The 17,670-nt window shown below is 42.6% G+C and overlaps 1 protein-coding gene across 24 annotated transcripts in view; it reads right to left on the bottom strand.

Annotated features, from left to right (window-relative positions):
- Positions 1–1,059: 1,059 nt before the first annotated feature.
- ALPK1 (alpha kinase 1) overlaps positions 1,060–17,670 on the bottom strand; it is a 119,104-nt gene continuing 102,493 nt past the window's right edge. For 10 of the 24 annotated variants that reach the window (XM_086407094.1, XM_086407099.1, XM_086407092.1 and 7 more), the window contains 7 exons: positions 15,693–15,788; positions 13,833–13,937; positions 10,907–13,031; positions 8,609–8,762; positions 4,051–4,213; positions 3,334–3,520; positions 1,060–2,008 (listed from right to left, as the gene is read on the bottom strand). In XM_086407094.1, the coding sequence (XP_086263220.1) occupies positions 1,809–2,008; positions 3,334–3,520; positions 4,051–4,213; positions 8,609–8,762; positions 10,907–13,031; positions 13,833–13,937; positions 15,693–15,788 (3,030 nt within the window). In that variant the 3' untranslated portion in view covers positions 1,060–1,808. Of the gene's footprint in view, positions 2,009–2,091; positions 2,319–3,333; positions 3,521–4,050; positions 4,214–8,608; positions 8,763–10,906; positions 13,032–13,832; positions 13,938–15,624; positions 15,789–15,828; positions 17,596–17,670 lie in introns of those variants that run through there. The other 14 variants (XM_086407102.1, XM_086407103.1, XM_086407104.1 and 11 more) reach the window with 10 other exon arrangements.

The following is a 17,670-nucleotide window of genomic DNA, read 5'->3' as shown; positions in this document are numbered from 1 at the left end:
AAGCATTCTGAGCCTGGCACCCATCTCTCACTCAGGCACTGGCTGAGGGTACACAGTGGTCGGTCCAGTGAGGCAGGCTGGAGGCTCCTGTCAGCTGTGTTCACAGCAAGAGAACCCAGTGGCTCTCAGCAGCGCTAGCTGCAGTTGTAAACAGACATGTGCAGGAACCTCAAACTGAGAAAGGTGCACCTACCTAGAATTCAGAACTCAGGATGTTCATGCAGGTGGGTCTGAGTTACATCACTACATAAGGCACTAAGATTTGTTGAGGTAATAGATAAGACAAGTTGAGAATGAGTAGTGGAGGAAGGAGAGAGTGTGTACTAGGCGCAGTCCCAAAGACTAAGTATAGTGAGGGAGTATCTCATCCATCTCTTTTGCAAACTTCAGCAAGATCATGGAAGCACTGCTCTCCAAACCTGTGTGAAGCAGCACATCTGTGTGGGCCAAGGGCGGACTGTGGTGGCCACCTCCCTCACACCTCCTGCAAGTGTAAATGTACTAGAAGAAAATATGAAGGGTTAAAAACAACAAAATCCCAGACATGGAGAACAGACTTATGGACAAGAGTTGAGGGAGAAGATGGAGAAGGTGAGAAAAATGGAGAGAGTAGCCTGGATGCACATATACTAACATACGTGAATAGGTAGCAATGGGAATTTGCTGTATGACTCACAGAACTCAAACTGGGGCTCTGTAATAACCTAGACAGGGTGGAAATGGCGGGAGGTGGGAGGGAGACTCAAGAGAGAGGGGACATATGAACACCTATGGTTAATTCTGAAGAAGGAAATGGCACCCCACTCCAGTACTCTCGCCTGGAAAATCCCATGGACTGAGGAGCCTGGTGGGCTGCAGTCCATGGGGTCACTGAGGGTCGGACACGACTGAGCGACTTCACTTTCACTTTTCACTTTCATGCATTGGAGAAGGAAATGGCAACCCACTCCAGTATTCTTGCTTGGAGAATCCCAGGGACGGGGGAGCCTGGTGGGCTGCCGTCTATGGGGTCGCACAGAGTCGGACATGACTGAAGCGACTTAGCAGCAGCAGCAGCAGCATGGTTAATTCATATTTATGTATGACATAAATCAACCCAATATTATAAAGCAATTATTGATCAATTAAAAACAAATAAATATTAAAAAAAGAGAAAAAACAACAACAAAATTCAGAGTAGTGAAGCTCTATGGATGACATATAACCTAGAAACCATAAAAGACTAATGAATTCACCTGTATAAACCAAATTCTGCATGGAAATAAAAGTTTCTTACAAAGTCAAAAGACAAAAAATTGGAATGCATACCACAAAGGCCTGATTCTTTAATGTCTCCCGCATTCTAGGCAGACGCTTTAACCGCTGAGCTACCAGGGAAGCCCCTGAATTCTTTAATATATATCTATAAAGAATTCCTAAATCAATAAGAAAAATGCTAAAAGTATCAGTCTTGATGGATAATTACTAAAGTCCCCAAATCTCGATGGCTTCAGCTAGAAAAGCTTATTTCTGATATGTGCTTCGTGTTCATCGTGGGTCAACTGGAGCTCTTTCCTGTGTTCTTCTCACTGTGGGACTTCTGATGTATTCTTGGCAATTGTGCAGAGGGAGACTTTGTAGAGTGTTGCACTGGTAAATATCAGCCTGAAGAAGATACTCTTCAATTCCTCTCAAAAATTATTGGCTAGAACCAGTCCCATGGCCCCACCTGAACCCAAGGACCAGGCTGTGCCGTAATTTGTGTCTGGAAGGAGAGGAGAGCCATCATTGGTGAGCAGCACTGAGTGGTCATTACCACTCCAGACAGTCTATGAATTGTTTGGTTTCTCAATCGAAGGTCTTGTCAAAGAAAGACGATGGCATATTTCATTACATTCCACATGCTGGTTATTAAAGAAGTAGAAAATTCCTTTCTTTCCAAAATTGGTAGTGACATCTTTCTGATCAACGGAGTGAATCTGGGGATCTGTGAGGTAGATGAGCCCTTTTCCATTCCCAGTCACCCAACCTAAAAAAGAAATAAATATGTCTAAGGATTAAATCCTCTATAAATTTCAGCAAAGTGTTTCAGAAAAAATATAATATACATACAGTGAAATGGACATTTGGTAACTTGGTCATGCTATCATGTGAAAGTCGCTCAGTCGTGTCCAACACTTTGTGACCCCATGGGCTATACAGTTCATGGAATTCTCCAGGCCAGAGTACTGAAGTGGGTAGCCTTTCCCTTCTCCAGGGGATCTTCCCAACTCAGGGACTGAACCCAGGTCTCCCGCACTGCAGGTGGATTCTTCACCAGCTGAGCCACAAGGGAAGCCCTATGGTTGATGATTAATAAATTTCTGCTAAGGGATCTGGTGTGGCATATTCCAATTCCTGGTCTAAGAAGAACTGAATATTGGGTAATTAAATTTGTCAAATATGACATGCCCAGACAACCAATTTTCAAGGAATTAGCAATAGCATGCACTTAGTGCAATTATTAAATCACATTGAATATTTTTCTTTCATGATTCAGAAGTTTCTTTAATGCCTTACTCATCAATTCATGCATTCCTCTGTTCATTTAACAAATATTTATTGAGTATACACATTGTACAAAACACTATTGTGTTTTGTGAACAAGTTAGTAAAAAAATCTCTGTACTCGGTGTCACGTTCTTGTGAAGATCAATAAATGATATAAGTAAGCAAAATACATAATACAGAGTGATGATAAATGCAGTGGATGGGGGATAGAAAAATCTTGGAGGATTATTATTAGAAATAATCATAACAAAATTCATTTATCATTTAAATAAAGTACAGAATGATGGCTAATAATTCTGTTAGATAAAATACCAAATTGAAACAAAATTTACATATTAATGCAGATTTTAAAGGAAGCTAGATTTGGGTATACAGCTTGCTGTTCCATAATGATCCCAGTTATGAAACCCAATATCACACCTATAGTGAAGGTAAAGGGCTAGAGCAAAGAAAGTGTGAGAAGACTGTGACATACTAAAACACACAATCCTAAGAAACCTGCATCACCCAAATCCACCTGAGTAAAATTAAAAAAGAAAACTGTTATGGATTTGCTCTAGAATTAAGCCCAATAAAATGTGAGCCAGATCTTCTCACTGATTATCTGACGCCCTTAGACAGTTGTAGAAGCTTTAGAAATTTTTCCCATCCATCATTTGCTATATACAGCAAGACTGATTAATTTCAAATAGTAGCCTGTGCACTAAACAACCTATTAAATAATGACTAGCAAAGCTAGTTATAAAACCTCACATTAACATATAAATAATACTAAAGCAAAAAATAATTCCCAGTTTCACATACCTTGTAAATCAACCACAACATCTCTATGATTGGAAAATTCATAAGAAAAGTGGCCATACGCCAAGCCATATTCTGTGGCTTTGTATTCTGTTTTCACCACTTTTGTGTTATTTGATAATTTTACAAATTCCCCTAGCATGTAAGGTTCCACACTGACACATCCTTTTATTGTCTTGCCTTCTAAAATCTGAAAAATAGGAACAGGAGACAGTATAACAATGGTGAAAGCCGTGGGTTTTGAGGTCAGTAGATCTCACCTTATTGGAGAAGGAAATGGCAACCCACTCCAATGTTCTTGCCTGGAGAATCCCAGGGATGGGGGAGCCTGGTGGGCTGCTGTCTATGGGGTCACACAGAGTTGGACACGACTGAAGCGACTTAGCAGCAGCAGCAGATCTCACTTTGAGGTCAGTAGATCTCAGCCTTTGAACTCAGGCTTTGCCACTTAGGAGCACTGTTGTTCTGTCACTAAGTCATGTCCAACTCTTTTGCGACCCCATGGACTTCAGCCCACCAGACTCCTCTGTCCATGGGATTCTTCAGGCAAGAATACTGGAGTGGTTTGCCATTTCCTTCTCCAGGGGATCTTCCCGACCCAGGAATCGAAACCAAGTCTCCTGCGTTGGCAGGTGGATTCTTTACCACTCTGCCATCTGGGAAGCCCCCATATATATTTCTAGACCTGTTTAATCATCCCCCTGATTTCTTTCACTTTACCAGCAATACTGAGGACGGTATGTAGAATATCTGCGTGTGAATCTTCTGCTCGTAAAGTCTCTTGTTAAATTCTGTCACGTAGTGCTGTGCGGTCATCTGCCTCTCCACATCAGTGAAGTGGTGCCAGAGCCCCTTTTGCTCCTTATATTCTTTCCCGACATATCTGTGAATGCAAAAAAGCCACAGCAAGAAATGCAAAGTGATCTATCTTAGTTAATATTATCTTATCTCATGACTCAGATAATTTTGTAAGAGCCACCTGAACAATGGAACACAATTCATACTAGCTGTTGATAACATAAACTTAATAACATAAATTACTAAGTTTATGTGTCATCTCGATTTGACCATGGGGTGCCCAAATATTTGGTCAAACACTATTCACAGTGTTTCTGCGAGGGTGTTTTGGATGAGTCTAACATTTACATCAATAGACTGAGTAAAGAAGATTGCCCTCCCTAGACTGCGTGAGCCTCAGCCAATCAGCTGAAGGGCCAAATGGAACAGAAGGCTGAGCTTATTTCAAGTGAAAGAGAATTTTTCTTGCTGACTGCCTCTGACCCAGGACACTGGTCTTTTCCTGCTTTTGGACTTAAACTGAAACATCATCTCCTCCTGGGTCTCAATCCCCCTGGTCTTTGGGCTGGAACTATATATATCGTCAGCTCTCCTGAATATCCAGTCAACAGTAGATGCTGAAACTTGAAAGCATCCATAATTATGTGAGTCAACTCCTAATAATAAATCTCTGTATGCACACACACACACGCACACACACATATGGGCTTCCCTGGTAGCTCAGCTGGTAAAGAATCCTTCTGCAATGCGGTAGACCCCAGTTTGATTTCTGGGTGGTGAAGATCCTCTGGAGAAGGGATAGGTTACCCACTCCAGTATTCTTGGGCTTCCCTGGTGGCTCAGATGGTAAAGAAATTGCCTGAAATGTGGGAGACCTAGGTTTAATCCCTGGGTTGGGAAGATCCTCTGGAGGAGGGTATGGCAACCCACTCCAGTATTCTTGCCTGGAGAATCCCCATGGACAGAGGAGCCTGGCTGTAGTCTATGGAGTTACAAAGAGTTGCACACAACTGAGTGACTAAGTACAGCACAGCAAACACACACACACACACACACACACACACACACACACACAAACATATACATCTTATTGGTTTTGTGTTTCTGGAGAACCCTGGTGAATACATCGACCCAGTGGTGATACCGATTTATTTTCTCCTTATATGAGAAAGTATCCACTTGTTGTAGCAGTTCACCAGATGTGGCTAAGTCAAGAAAGCCAGCCAGGATACTGGAAAACACATGGACTCTGGAACCAGATCTTTCACTGCCTACAACATGACCTTATACAGGTCAACAGATCAATCAGAAGCCTTTTTCCCCCTTCCTTTTGTGATTACTTCATCTCTACAAATACTTGCTTTCAATCATCACCTAATATATGTACAACACTTTTTATACTATCCAGGATTCACTGTGATTCCTGTATTTGAAGATTAATATATTTGGGCAATTTTGGAAAACTATCAGAAATGATTTATTAAAATAATAATTCTTTCCTATTTGCTGTGTTATCTTTTTCTGATCAGATGTATGTTAGACCCTCTTGCTCCATCTTCCATGTCTCTTCTTCTCTCTTTTATATCCCATCTCAGATCCTCCTATCACGTATCCTGGTGTGTTAGTTACTTAAGACTGCTGTAACAAAGTGCCCAAACTGGGTGGCTTAAGCAACAGAAATTGATTCCTCATAGTTCTAGAGTCTACAAGTCCAAAGTCAAGGTGTCAGCAGAGTCATGCTCCCTCTGAAGACGCAAGAGAAGGAGCTTTTCCAGACTGTCAGCTTTTCCAGACGGTTCCTGCTTGGTGGCCACGTAGCTACAATTTTCACATGCATCCTCCCTGTGTGTGTCTATCTCCAAATTTCCTCTCTTTTATAAGGTTACCAGTTGTAGTGGATTCTGGGCCTACCCTACTCCAGCTTGATCTCATCTTAATTAATTACATCTGTAGTGACTTCATTTCCAAATAAGATCACAGTCTAAGTTACTTAGGGTTACAACTTCAACTTGAATTTGGAGTAGGGGGGGACACAATTATACCTGTATCACCTGTCTCCACCACTTTGATGTGCGAACTTGGGGAGGTTTCTTAACATCTCTGTGTCTCAGCTCCCTCATCTGTAAGATGAGGATAACAATAACACCTACCTCATTGGGTTTTGTGAGGATTAAGTTAGTATATAAAGGACTTAAAACAGGGGCCTAGCACATGAAATTTACATGTTTACTATTGTTATTATTATCAACACCCTTTTCAATTATTTCTATTATTTAAGAATTTCCCGATTTCTCTCTTTTTTTCTCTTCCTATTTATTTCTTAAAATTTTTGGATTTGGGAAAAGAGCAAGGTCTACTTTAAAAATTTTGCTCCATAGGTTCTTTAAAATATACATATGGTATAAAATTAGGCCTTATACCAAACGAGGACCACCTGTGATCACTAATTTGCAGGTGAGTTTTTGCTTAAAGTTGTCATCAAGAATTCAGTTCAATTCAGTTCAGTTGCTCAGTCATGCCCAACTCTTTGCGACCCCATGAATTGCAGCACACCAGGCCTCCCTGTCCATCACAATCTCCTGGAGTTCACTCAAACTCATGTCCATCGAGTCAATAATGCCATCCAGCCATCTCATCCTCTGCCCTCCCCTTCTCCTCCTGCCCCCAATCCCTCCCAGCATCAGAGTTTTTTCCAATGAGTCTTTTCCTCTTCTCATGAGGTGGCCAAAGTACTGCAGTTTCAGCTTTAGCATCATTCCTTCCAAAGAACACCCAGGGCTGATCTTTAGAATGGATTGGCTGGATCTCCTTGCAGTCCAAGGGACTCTCAAGAGTCTTCTCCAACACCACAGTTCAAAAGCATCAATTCTTCGGCGTTCAGCTTTCTCCACAGTCCAACTCTCACATCCATACATGACCACTGGAAAAACAACAGCCTTGACTAGATGGACCTTTGTTGGCAAAGTAATGTCTCTGCTTTTGAATATGCTATCTAGGTTGGTCATAACTTTTCTTCCAAGGAGTAAGCGTCTTTCAATTTCATGGCTGCAGTCACCATCTGCAGTGATTTTGGAGCCCAAAAAGATAAAGTCTGACACTGTTTCCACTGTTTCCCCATCTATTTCCCATGAAGTGATGGGACCAGATGCCATGATCTTCGTTTTCTGAATGTTGAGCTTTAAGCCAACTTTTTCACTCTCCTCTTTCACTTTCATCAAGAGGCTTTTTAGTTCCTCTTCACTTTCTGCCATAAGGGTGGTGTCATCTGCATATCTGAGGTTATTGATATTTCTCCCGGCAATCTCGATTCCAGCTTGTGCTTCTTCCAGTCCAGCGTTTCTCATGATGTACTCTGCATATAAGTTAAATAAGCAGGGTGACAATATACAGCATTGATGTACTCCTTTTCCTATTTGGAACCAGTCTGTTGTTCCATGTCCAGTGATCACTCACCTAGAGCCAGACATCCTGGAATGTGAAGTCAAGTGGGCCTTAGAAAGCATCACTACGAACAAAGCTAGTGGAGGTGATGGAATTCCAGTTGAGCTATTTCAAATCCTGAAAGATGATGCTGTGAAAGTGCTGCACTCAATATGTCAGCAAATTTGGAAAACTCAGCAGTGGCCACAGGACTGGAAAAGGTCAGTTTTCATTCCAATCCCATCAAGAATTAAGGCCAAGCAAAAAATCTTTCTAGGTTATTTGCTTCAGTGACATGGCATTTATGTTAACCTTTGTTTTTGTTTTTGAGGATATAGCCATTCCTGAGTCAATGCTTTGTATCAGTGGTCTCTCCACTCATCCCCTTTCATGTGTAACTTTTGTCAGTAGTGGCTCCCTCATCTCACCCCTGCCCAAAACTTCTACAGAGAAGTGTCTTAAGGATTCAGCATTAACTTTTATCCCTGAATATGTTTCATTATTGGCCTCAGAGGAGTTTTATGCCTTTTCTTCCAGGCTCACTCATTTACTCGGAAGTGTGGCTTGCATGGTTTAACTAGCCTTTTATGCCAGCATTTTCAATGAGAGTGTTCAAGAGTCTCTGACTTGTCATATGTCAAGAAACTCTATTTTTCTTATCTGTACCATGGGGTTAATGTTCTCCAAGGGATTTAAAATCATGTATATAAAACATCCAGCCCAATGGCTGACATAATGTGGATTCTCTATCTATGGTGGTTGTTGCTCAGTCGCTAAGTCATGCCCGATTCTTTGTGACCCCATGGACTACAGCACACTAGGCCTCCCTGTCCCTCATCATCTCCTGGAGTTTGCCCAAGTTCATGTCTGTTGAATCAGTGATGCCATCCAACCATCTATGGTAACTGTTATTAATTAGCTAATGAGGAAGAGGAAAAGGACCTGAATTAAAAAACATTTAGCCACTTTTTCCAGCTCATTTATAGTCTCATAAACAATTACTTAACAGAGGGGACAAATCAAGCCATTATACATTATTATATATGTTTTCAAGCAATACCTGCCCAGAGTTTCTTCTTGATGAAGATGATGTACCCAAAATGCATTTCTTTGTCTGCCTTTCTTTGTCACATGTAGGTAGTCCCCCAAATATACAACAGTTTCTTGGGCTGTCCACAGTTCAGATTTCTTGGAATATTTTAACAAAAGAGCACCTTGAATAAAAGATAAGATGAATACTGACCTTATTTTTCAAAAAGATCTTGCAATTCACGGATAAGATGAATTGTAACACAGGTACCAATCTGTGTTCATTTGAAATATTCAACTTTTTAATATATTTTCTCAAATTTTATCCTGTTCTATGACTATTACTAAAAAGTTAGTGGAGTACAATAAAAAGGCAAAGTTTGAGAAATTACAATGAAAATTGCCTTTGATTCACAAAATCTCTTGTTTGTGATGGCAAGGTATTAAGGCCAGAGCTTCAGTATGGAAGTTATGAAAAATAAAAGGGCTTTTCAAACAGCAAAAGCCCATAGACCATCTTAGAACAAGTGACATGTGACTCCATCTTCTTCTGATTATCTGGGAATCTCAAATAAAAGAGGCTGCTACCTATGTGAGATCACATAGGTAGAAATAAGTTGAATAATTTTACTCCAAAAGTTCCTGGCCACTCCAGGGATCCTAGATTACATATGAAAGTCCAACCTGATTTTCTCTTACATATTTTAAGTTGTGAAACTCCAGGAATTACTGAGAAAATGTAGATACTGTACAAAGATGAAAACTCAGCTGAAAAAGAAAAAGATAAAGAGGAAAAAATAAGGGTTGTTTTCACCTTAAAGAAAGGAAGACCAGCGCAAGCAAGAAAGGATCTCTTTGAGGGGGAAGACCAACATGAACCCTAAGGAAGAAATGTAACATTTTGAGACCCAAGTTAAAATAAAGTGAACAAGGATCTCCAGTGACTAGGTTGTGGCAATGAATAAATGAACAGGAGACTCAGGAGAAGAGAATACTTAAAGCGAGATAAGCCTGCAGGTTTGGGGTGGGGAGGAAGGAGACGACTGAGGCTGTGGAGAGATGATGCTCAGGGCTGGGTGACTCCAAGAAGCTGGGGAAGGAAATGAAGGTGAGCTGCATGTACACATGTAGAAAGGGCGTGAGTGAAGGGAAGAAGCGAGGAGAGGATGCACAACTTGTCCAGTTTCTTCAACTTTGGGGCTTGCTCCCTCCCATGTGCTTTTTCACCCATAAAATGGCACACAGACAAAACAATGAAGCCGCTACCTAACTCTCAGAAATGTGCCTTTGAAACTGCATAAACTCACAGTAAGCAGGGAAACCCTATTATTAGAACATTTTGCTTCTTTGGGCCACAACTTGATCTTTTAGTCTGACTTCAAGGTGGCAGGTAAAACACTGAAATACTTTGAGGCAAAAGTTCTTAACATTTATACAAAAAAAATCACTGGGGAGCTCTTAAAAAATACAGATGCCTGGACCCACACCATAGACACACGAGACTGGAATCTCTGGGGTGAGGTACTGGAAGTTTCAAAGAGCTAAAAAGCCTCGGGAGATTCTCATGCAGCACCAGTGTCGAGAACTACTACTTTAGCATCCAGTGCTTAGCAATCCACATAGCTTGTTTCCTCTGAAAGGCATTTTGCAATAGTATTTTTCCTCATTCAAATAATTCTTCAGTACCTTGGAGGGTATTACCACGTGATCCTCTGGGCTAAGAGAAGAACCTTCTTTGGTCTTCTCCCCAGCTTCTCCACCACTTCTAGGCTGTGTCAGACACACTGACGGCTGGGTGGCCCCAGCTCAGGCTTCCTTGCGCTGTTCCTGAGGCAGGAAGCAGCTGCTAAACGCACATGATCAACGCAGTGCCTGGCAAGAAACCACTCAGCATAGGCGTGAACATGACGAGTGCCTACCAGGAGGATGATGTGTAACTAGGTCAAACTCCATTCCCTGGGGTTTTGAATGGGAAACAGAAAAATCAGCTGTGGCAATGAGAATCGACAGAGGAGATAGATATTGAGTATATGTGGCATCCAGAGCTGTTTCAAACCCTGACTGATGACTGCTCCCATGGTCTGTAAGATCCTCCCTTACTGCCTGTGTAGCAAATGTCTAATGTTTGAAGCAGCCTGAGTGAGCCTCTATGCAACCTTTAGAGTCCATCACACACAGAGTGAAGAAGGCCCCCGAACTACATCTTTCTCTGTGTACTCACAAAGCATCACAGCTGTCTATATCTTCCACAAGCTTTAAGTGATCCACAGAACAGAAACGACAGAGGGCCCTCAACATACAGAGATGCTTCCTGAAAGGGTGTACTTACTATGTGCTCCGTGGAGTTGTCTGGATTTAAAAAGGCCTGTATGCTCCAGTCTCTGGAACAACCAATCATGCCTCACCCCTGCCAAGAGTTTTTCAAAGTCATCAGGCTGCAGGGTGCGGGCCTCAAGGATCGCCTGCTTTGTCATTCCTGGCAATGAAACAAAAGAACTTCCACTGGAATTCAGAAAAGACCATGGATTTTCTCCCTCAGAAGAACCACTGGAGATTGCCCGTGATTTCAGCCACCAAGATGAGGATAAGCTGGAGTTCTGGCTGCAGTTTAGCAGGTTTCCAGGTTCATTTGCTTCCTCCGTGGTAGTGCAGTCCTCGCTGAGGACAGGGGTGGAAGTCTTTCTGCTTACTGAGGAACTGGGGATCTGGGCTCCATGAACGTGCGGCTGCTTCCAAGTGCACGGTCTCAGGGAGCCACATGTGCTCGTGGTGTGAACATCTGCGCTGCCCAGCAGTGGGCTCTCCTCATCCACCGTGGAGGCATCAGGGTCAATGCCCTGCTCTTTGACTGAGAGACCATTTTTTCCCGAGTTAGGGTTTTCAACAAGCCAATGAGGAGTGTAGGAGTTACATGCTACCATGGAGCTTTTGTCCAGAGACTCGTCCACGACTGAGTGGAAGCCTACGGGAACATCTTCTGCTCTTTCTGCTATTTTTCCTTCTGGGTCAACCCAGCAGGGGCTATCTTTAAATGGAGGACCTGTGCCTCCTTTGATTTCTTCTCTCTTCTCTTCTTCATCCCCATCCTTGGCATCTCCGTTGATTTCTTGAAACTCACCAATTGTTTCAAAGGTTTCTTCTTCTTGGATGGAAGGATATGTGGTCATGTTCTTAGGCCAACCAGAATCAGAAGTCCAAGAAGCAGAACAAAATAAGGGTCTGGAATGAGCAGAAGTATTTCTGGACCCCACATTTTCAACTTCCTGCATGCCTCCTTTAAACCACCCTCCACCAGAGGCCAATGAAGTGCCTGTTGTGCTGAGAGGTGGGAAGGTTGCCAAGGGCGTGGACTTGTGCAGCTGACATTGAGAAGACTCTAACCTGTCATCCCTGGGCACCTGGAGAGAGAGACCATGCAGCTCTGAAGACAGTGGGTGCTCAGCTCTGCTCGCCCCATTCACCTCCTGCTCGTCTGACAGAGCAGTGGAACACTGTGTGTCCACAAGATGCCCCTCCTTGCTCAGCTCTCTTCCGGCAGACATATCATCAACATGATAATTCACTTCCTCCCAGCTTGTAGAAGATTTGTACCCTGATAACTGGCTCCAAGAACTGGAGCTCAGGCTGTCACTCAGAGACTTGTTCAGGACAGCTCCCCCACCATTGCTGTGGTCTGTTGACTCAGCTTCGGTCTCCACATCTTCATCCACGGAGACTCGAAACGCATCAGAACCGGCCCAGTTTCTCCTTCCCGCCCTCCTGAGTTTCTCCTGACTGTTCATCGCCATTCGGGAAGAAGATATCACCCTGCCTTTTTCAAAATGTGCTTTGTCCTCCATGGCACTCACGGTATCTGTGTTTTGTGTTTCTGTCTTTAGATCTGTGATACAGACTCCTGTTTTCATACCTTTCTGTTTATTTTTGTTGTTCCCACAAGTGCTTTCAAATAGTTCACAAACTGAAGTGTGGTGCTGTGAATAGGCTTCAAGGATTTTTGGGAAATCCACTTGCCCATGTAAGATGGGCTTCTCTAACCCACGCTTGAATCCCTCTGGAACGTAAGACTTGTCATCTAAATTTGAGAAGCTTTGAACTTGTAACTGTTCCTTCACCCGGGTGATAACAGACATGATTTCCTGAGAGACAGCTTCTCTCTCCTGACTTCTGGAGGAATTGCTGAAAGTATACAGCTTTCCCATAGCTTCACTACAGAGCTGACTTGCTGTTCGGACGGTCTCCATCTCCCCATAGAGTCTTTGGTGCACAGTGGTGAGACCAAAAGCAGCTTTAAGAAAACTATGGAGCTCCTGTCTTCCAGTAACTGGTTCATCACGTTTCTTGGTGAGGAGGCCAATTTCAAAGGCTTCTTTGGCTTCATATAAATATGAATTTTTCATTCCTGGAGGACAGTCCTCAGAACTACTATATGACAAGAGGCACGTGCCACGGATATTCTGAGGAAAACATCAGATACAAAATCAGACACTGAATTAGAAACTGGAAGTGAATCAGGGAAAAGTTTTCATTCCTAGAGGACAGTCATTAGAAATAGTATTTAAAAAAAAAAGAAACATGTGCCATGGATATTCTAATAAAAATACATAAGCATTGAGTCAAGGACCTGTGGTCTTTTTGATGCCTCAGGAGGAGGGACTGGGACATATGTGATTGGTTGGCTAAAAGGGTAAGAAATTAGCTTTAGCTTCCATTCTACTGCAGCCCTGATGCTTTTGATCAAAGATGATAAAATTGCTGTCATTGTTGCTAATGTTAGTTTCAGCAAACAGAGTCTCTACATGGGACATGGATGTACTAATTTTGTTATGTACAAACACGTAATTTGTTTATTGATGGTCAAAACAATAGACTTGTGGCTTCCAAATCCCTCTGGGTATTTGAATCACCTGGGAGATATTCCATAATGAATGATTTCTGGGTAAGAATCCCAGGCCTTTACATGTAGTGGATTTAGGGTAGAGCCCAAAAATATGTATTTTGAAAGGGCTTTTAGGTGATTCTGACATGCTTGGGAACCCTTGTTCTACAGCAAATAACATCATATGCCCTGGCTGCAGTAACTTAGCTCCCCATCAGCAGGATGTCACTACTCTGACTGATATGACCTCTACATATATGAAGTCCGCTCACAATTATCTAATGATGCACACAAATCCTATCTTAAGGTGAGACTCCTCCCTCCCCTTGGTGATGTCTGTCACTGGGCGAGGAGCAAGGAGGGGCTATGCCCTGCTTACCATAGCCGTGAGCACAAACAGGGGCGTGTAGGGGCTGAAGGCAGCCGCCAGCTTGCAGGCCTCAGCGGCTGACAGCAAGTGGTGGTCAAACTCCTTCAGCAAGCCCTGCGAGGGAACAGGAGGTCAAGTGTATTGTGAGAAAACAAGAGGCCGAGTGTACTGTTGACAATTATTTACCCATTAGCAAAAGGCAGGCTATAAAATTCCTTTGCTTTTCTTTCAAGATTCTGAGGGGTGCCCTGCGCCTCACCACAACCATTTCAGAACAGTGCCAAGAAAGAGTAAGTGGGTAAAGACCCCAGGGCATTGACCATCCTTTCCCCCACACCCATACACCATCCATCCCCAACTAGCACCACACGGAGAGCCTCACGTGTGCCAACATTCGCAGTGCCTGCCCACGCAAAGTAATTCAGACTAGTTTCTTCAGAGGATCGTGCAGCTCTCTGTTCACAGAACTCTGAGCGTTTTGCAGTCAGATTCACTAATGATTTATGCATTGTTCTTGGCAAAGAAGGCTTTAATGTACAATTTCATGGCAATTAAGATTCATTCATTTATTCCAGAAATATGTATTGAGTATCCCCATGTGCCAAGCGCTGTTCTAGCCACGAAGGAGAGAGGAGACAGTAAGCCTGCAATGAGCTTATTTTCTATTAAGGGGAGAGGATCAAAAACACACAAAACAAGTAAAGTGTGTAATATTTGAGATGGCAATAAATGTTCCAGAGAAAAATACAGTAAGAAGAGGTCAAGGAGGTCCAAGGCGAAGGGAAGTTTGCAATTTTAAACAATCCTCAGAGATAACTTCACTGGACAAAGAACATAACCCCTTTCCTGTGTTTTGGTCTGTCTGATAGCAAATGCAACATTTTGCTAAGATTCAGAGTACAAGCAGCAAGCTATACATATTTTTGCTGCTGCTAAGTCGCTTCAGTTGTGTCCGACTCTGTGCGACCTCATAGACGGCAGCCCACCAGGCTCCCCCATCCCTGGGATTCTCCAGGCAAGAGTACTGGAGTGGGTTGCCATTGCCTTCTCCGATATGTGTTCTTATGCTACACTAATTAGTACTGAGTACAGTTACTATTGTTGTTTTGGTATTTGAAAAAAGGCAATGTTGATGATACTATTAAAATGTCAATTTGAGTGCAGTGCAGGAGAGCAGTCAATGTCTGTGCAATGCTCTGAACTGGTCAGAGACCTGGTTTCGGCTCCCAGTTCTCTTTCTTACTGACTGCGCAGGTTGCGGAGGTTACCTAGTTTCTCTAGACCTCAGTTTACTTTCCTCTAAAATGGGAGTGACACATTCTGCTCCACCTTATGCCTAGGTAGATGTGGTGTGTGTGGCTCACATACATATGTACACACACTTCTTGAGTTATAAAACAACAAATAACTATTTATAATCATTACTATTACAGATAGGAGCCCAGACAAGCAACTGATGCCCTGATTTGAACAGACTGTCATTAAAGTCTTAAAGGTATTACCCTTTTACTTTGTCACTGAGAGAGTTCAAGTGTAGAAACTGAATTTTGTGATAATCTGAAAGGAAATCATGAGGTTCAAAGCATTTATCACTTTGATTTCATTCATTCTTTTTTTTCCCTAGTACCTTCTGTAGGTCTGGTGCTGTGCTAGATGCTGGGGTAATAAAGCCAAATGGGGCAACATAGGAACTGTTCCTCAGGCTTGTTCACATTACTCGAAGAGGGGAGATACTCTGAGATACTGTGAGGGGAGATACAGGGAGATCCTCTGACTCCTGACTCCTGGAGAGAGCACTAACCAAGAATAACGCTGACAGTTTTGTAGGTGATGCCGCTCTGCCCCGTAGTTTTGCCAAGTGATGATTACCAGGTTAATGTCAGGATTGCTTTTAAACTTTTCATAATCTTTCTTGCTCATGGAGACGAAGATGTCTGCCAATATACCTAGTGATGTGGAAATGCCCTGTAACGAAATACGAACAAAACACAGATGAGGAACTTACAGTCAACTCTCGCTCTCAAGGCCCAAAGTCAACGACTGGCCCTCCAGATGAACCAGTGCTGATTATTATCATTTGTTATTATGACTCTGAAGATACTTCTTGACTGGGTGTCACTGGGCTTGAAAGATGATCACATCCTGAGGACATGGGCATAGTGTAAACTCACCTATTTCTTAGCAGGGCTTTGCTTGCTCGTCAACATGAACGTGTCCACAATGCTAGGTATAAAGAACTGACCCAAGCAAGAGTTCCTACCCCCAACTCCATTTGTGTTGTTAAAAGGATTGTAGGCAGCAGCGCTGCTAACAGAGTTCAGGGAAATGTATAACCCAAAGCTTCAGTTAACGAGGAGAATGTTCTCACAGAGTCACAGAGGATGAGTACATCAAGGAAAGCTAATGTTGCTTCTCAGTTTCTCAAATAAAGATGCTATGTAAATGGCTGAGGTCTTTTCCCACCTAACCAAAGGAGAATGATTTTACAGAATGCAATTGAGCCATCCCAACTTTGCTGTTGAATGAGGTAAAGGCTAAATATATAATAAAATCAATACCAGTAGAAATAAATGGATCAGTAAAATAAATATACAAACAGACAGTTGCAAATATATAGAGAAACACTAACTACATGCCAGGAGTCTAGTTGTGAGTAAGGATGGGCAAAACAGAGAGGGAGTTTTTAAATATTTCTGGTCTTATTGTGCGTTCATTCATGCTTGTGCTCAGTTATGTCTGACTTTGCAACCCCATGGACTGTAGCCCACCAGGCTTCCCTGTCCATCACCAACTCCTGGCGTTTACTCAAACTCATGTCCATTGAGTTGGTGATGCCATCCAACCATCTCATCCTCTGTCGTCCCCTTCTCCTCCTGCCTTCAATCTTTCCCAGCATCAGGGTCTTTTCCAATGAGTCAGTTCTTTGCAACAGGTGGCCAAAGTATTGGAGTCTCAGCTTCAGCATCAGTCCTTCCAATGAACACCCAGGACTGATCTCCTTTAGGATGGACTGGTTGGATCTCCTTGCTGTCCAAGGGACTCTCAAGACTCTTCTCCAACACCACAGTTCAAAAGCATCAATTCTTCAGCACTCAGCTTTCTTTATAATCCAACCCTCACATCCATACATGACTACTGGGAAAACCATAGCTTTGACTAGATGGACCTTTGTAGGCAAATTAACGTCTCTGCTTTTTAATATGTTGTCTAGGTTGGTCATAACTTTTCTTCCAAGGAGCAAGCATCTTTTAATTTCATGGCTGCAGTCACCATCTGCAGTGATTTTGGAGCCCCCAAAAATAAAGTCTGACACTGTTTCCACTGTTTCCCCATCTATTTTCCATGAAGTGATGGGACCGAATGCCATGATCTTAGTTTTCTGAATGTTGAGTTTTAAGCCAACTTTTTCACTCTCCTCTTTCACTTTCATCAAGAGGCTTTTTAGTTCCTCTTCACTTTCTGCCATAAGGGTGGTGTCATCTGCATATCTGAGGTTATTGATATTTCTCCTGGCAGTCTTGATTCCAGCTTGTGCTTCATCCAGCCCAGTTTCTCATGATGTACTCTGCATATAAGTTAAATAAGCAGGGTGACAATATACAGCCTTGATGTACTCCTTTTCTGATTTGGAACCAGTCTGTTGTCCCAGGTCCAGTTCTAACTGTTGCTTCTTGACCTGCAAATAGATTTCTCAGGAGACAGGTCAGGTGGTCTGGTATTCCCATCTCTTTCAGAATTTTCCACAGTTTGTTGTGATCCACACAGTCAAAGGCTTTGGCAGTCAATAAACCAGAAGAATCAACAAAAATATAACCAATAAAATTGATAAATGAGAAACTCAATTGTG

The sequence above is a fragment of the Bos grunniens genome, chromosome 6 (genome assembly GCF_055505025.1).
Source record: "Bos grunniens cultivar Pamir isolate PY7600 chromosome 6, Bosgru_T2T1.0, whole genome shotgun sequence".
NCBI lineage: Eukaryota > Metazoa > Chordata > Mammalia > Artiodactyla > Bovidae > Bos > Bos grunniens.
This window is presented reverse-complemented; position numbering and strand designations above follow the sequence as displayed.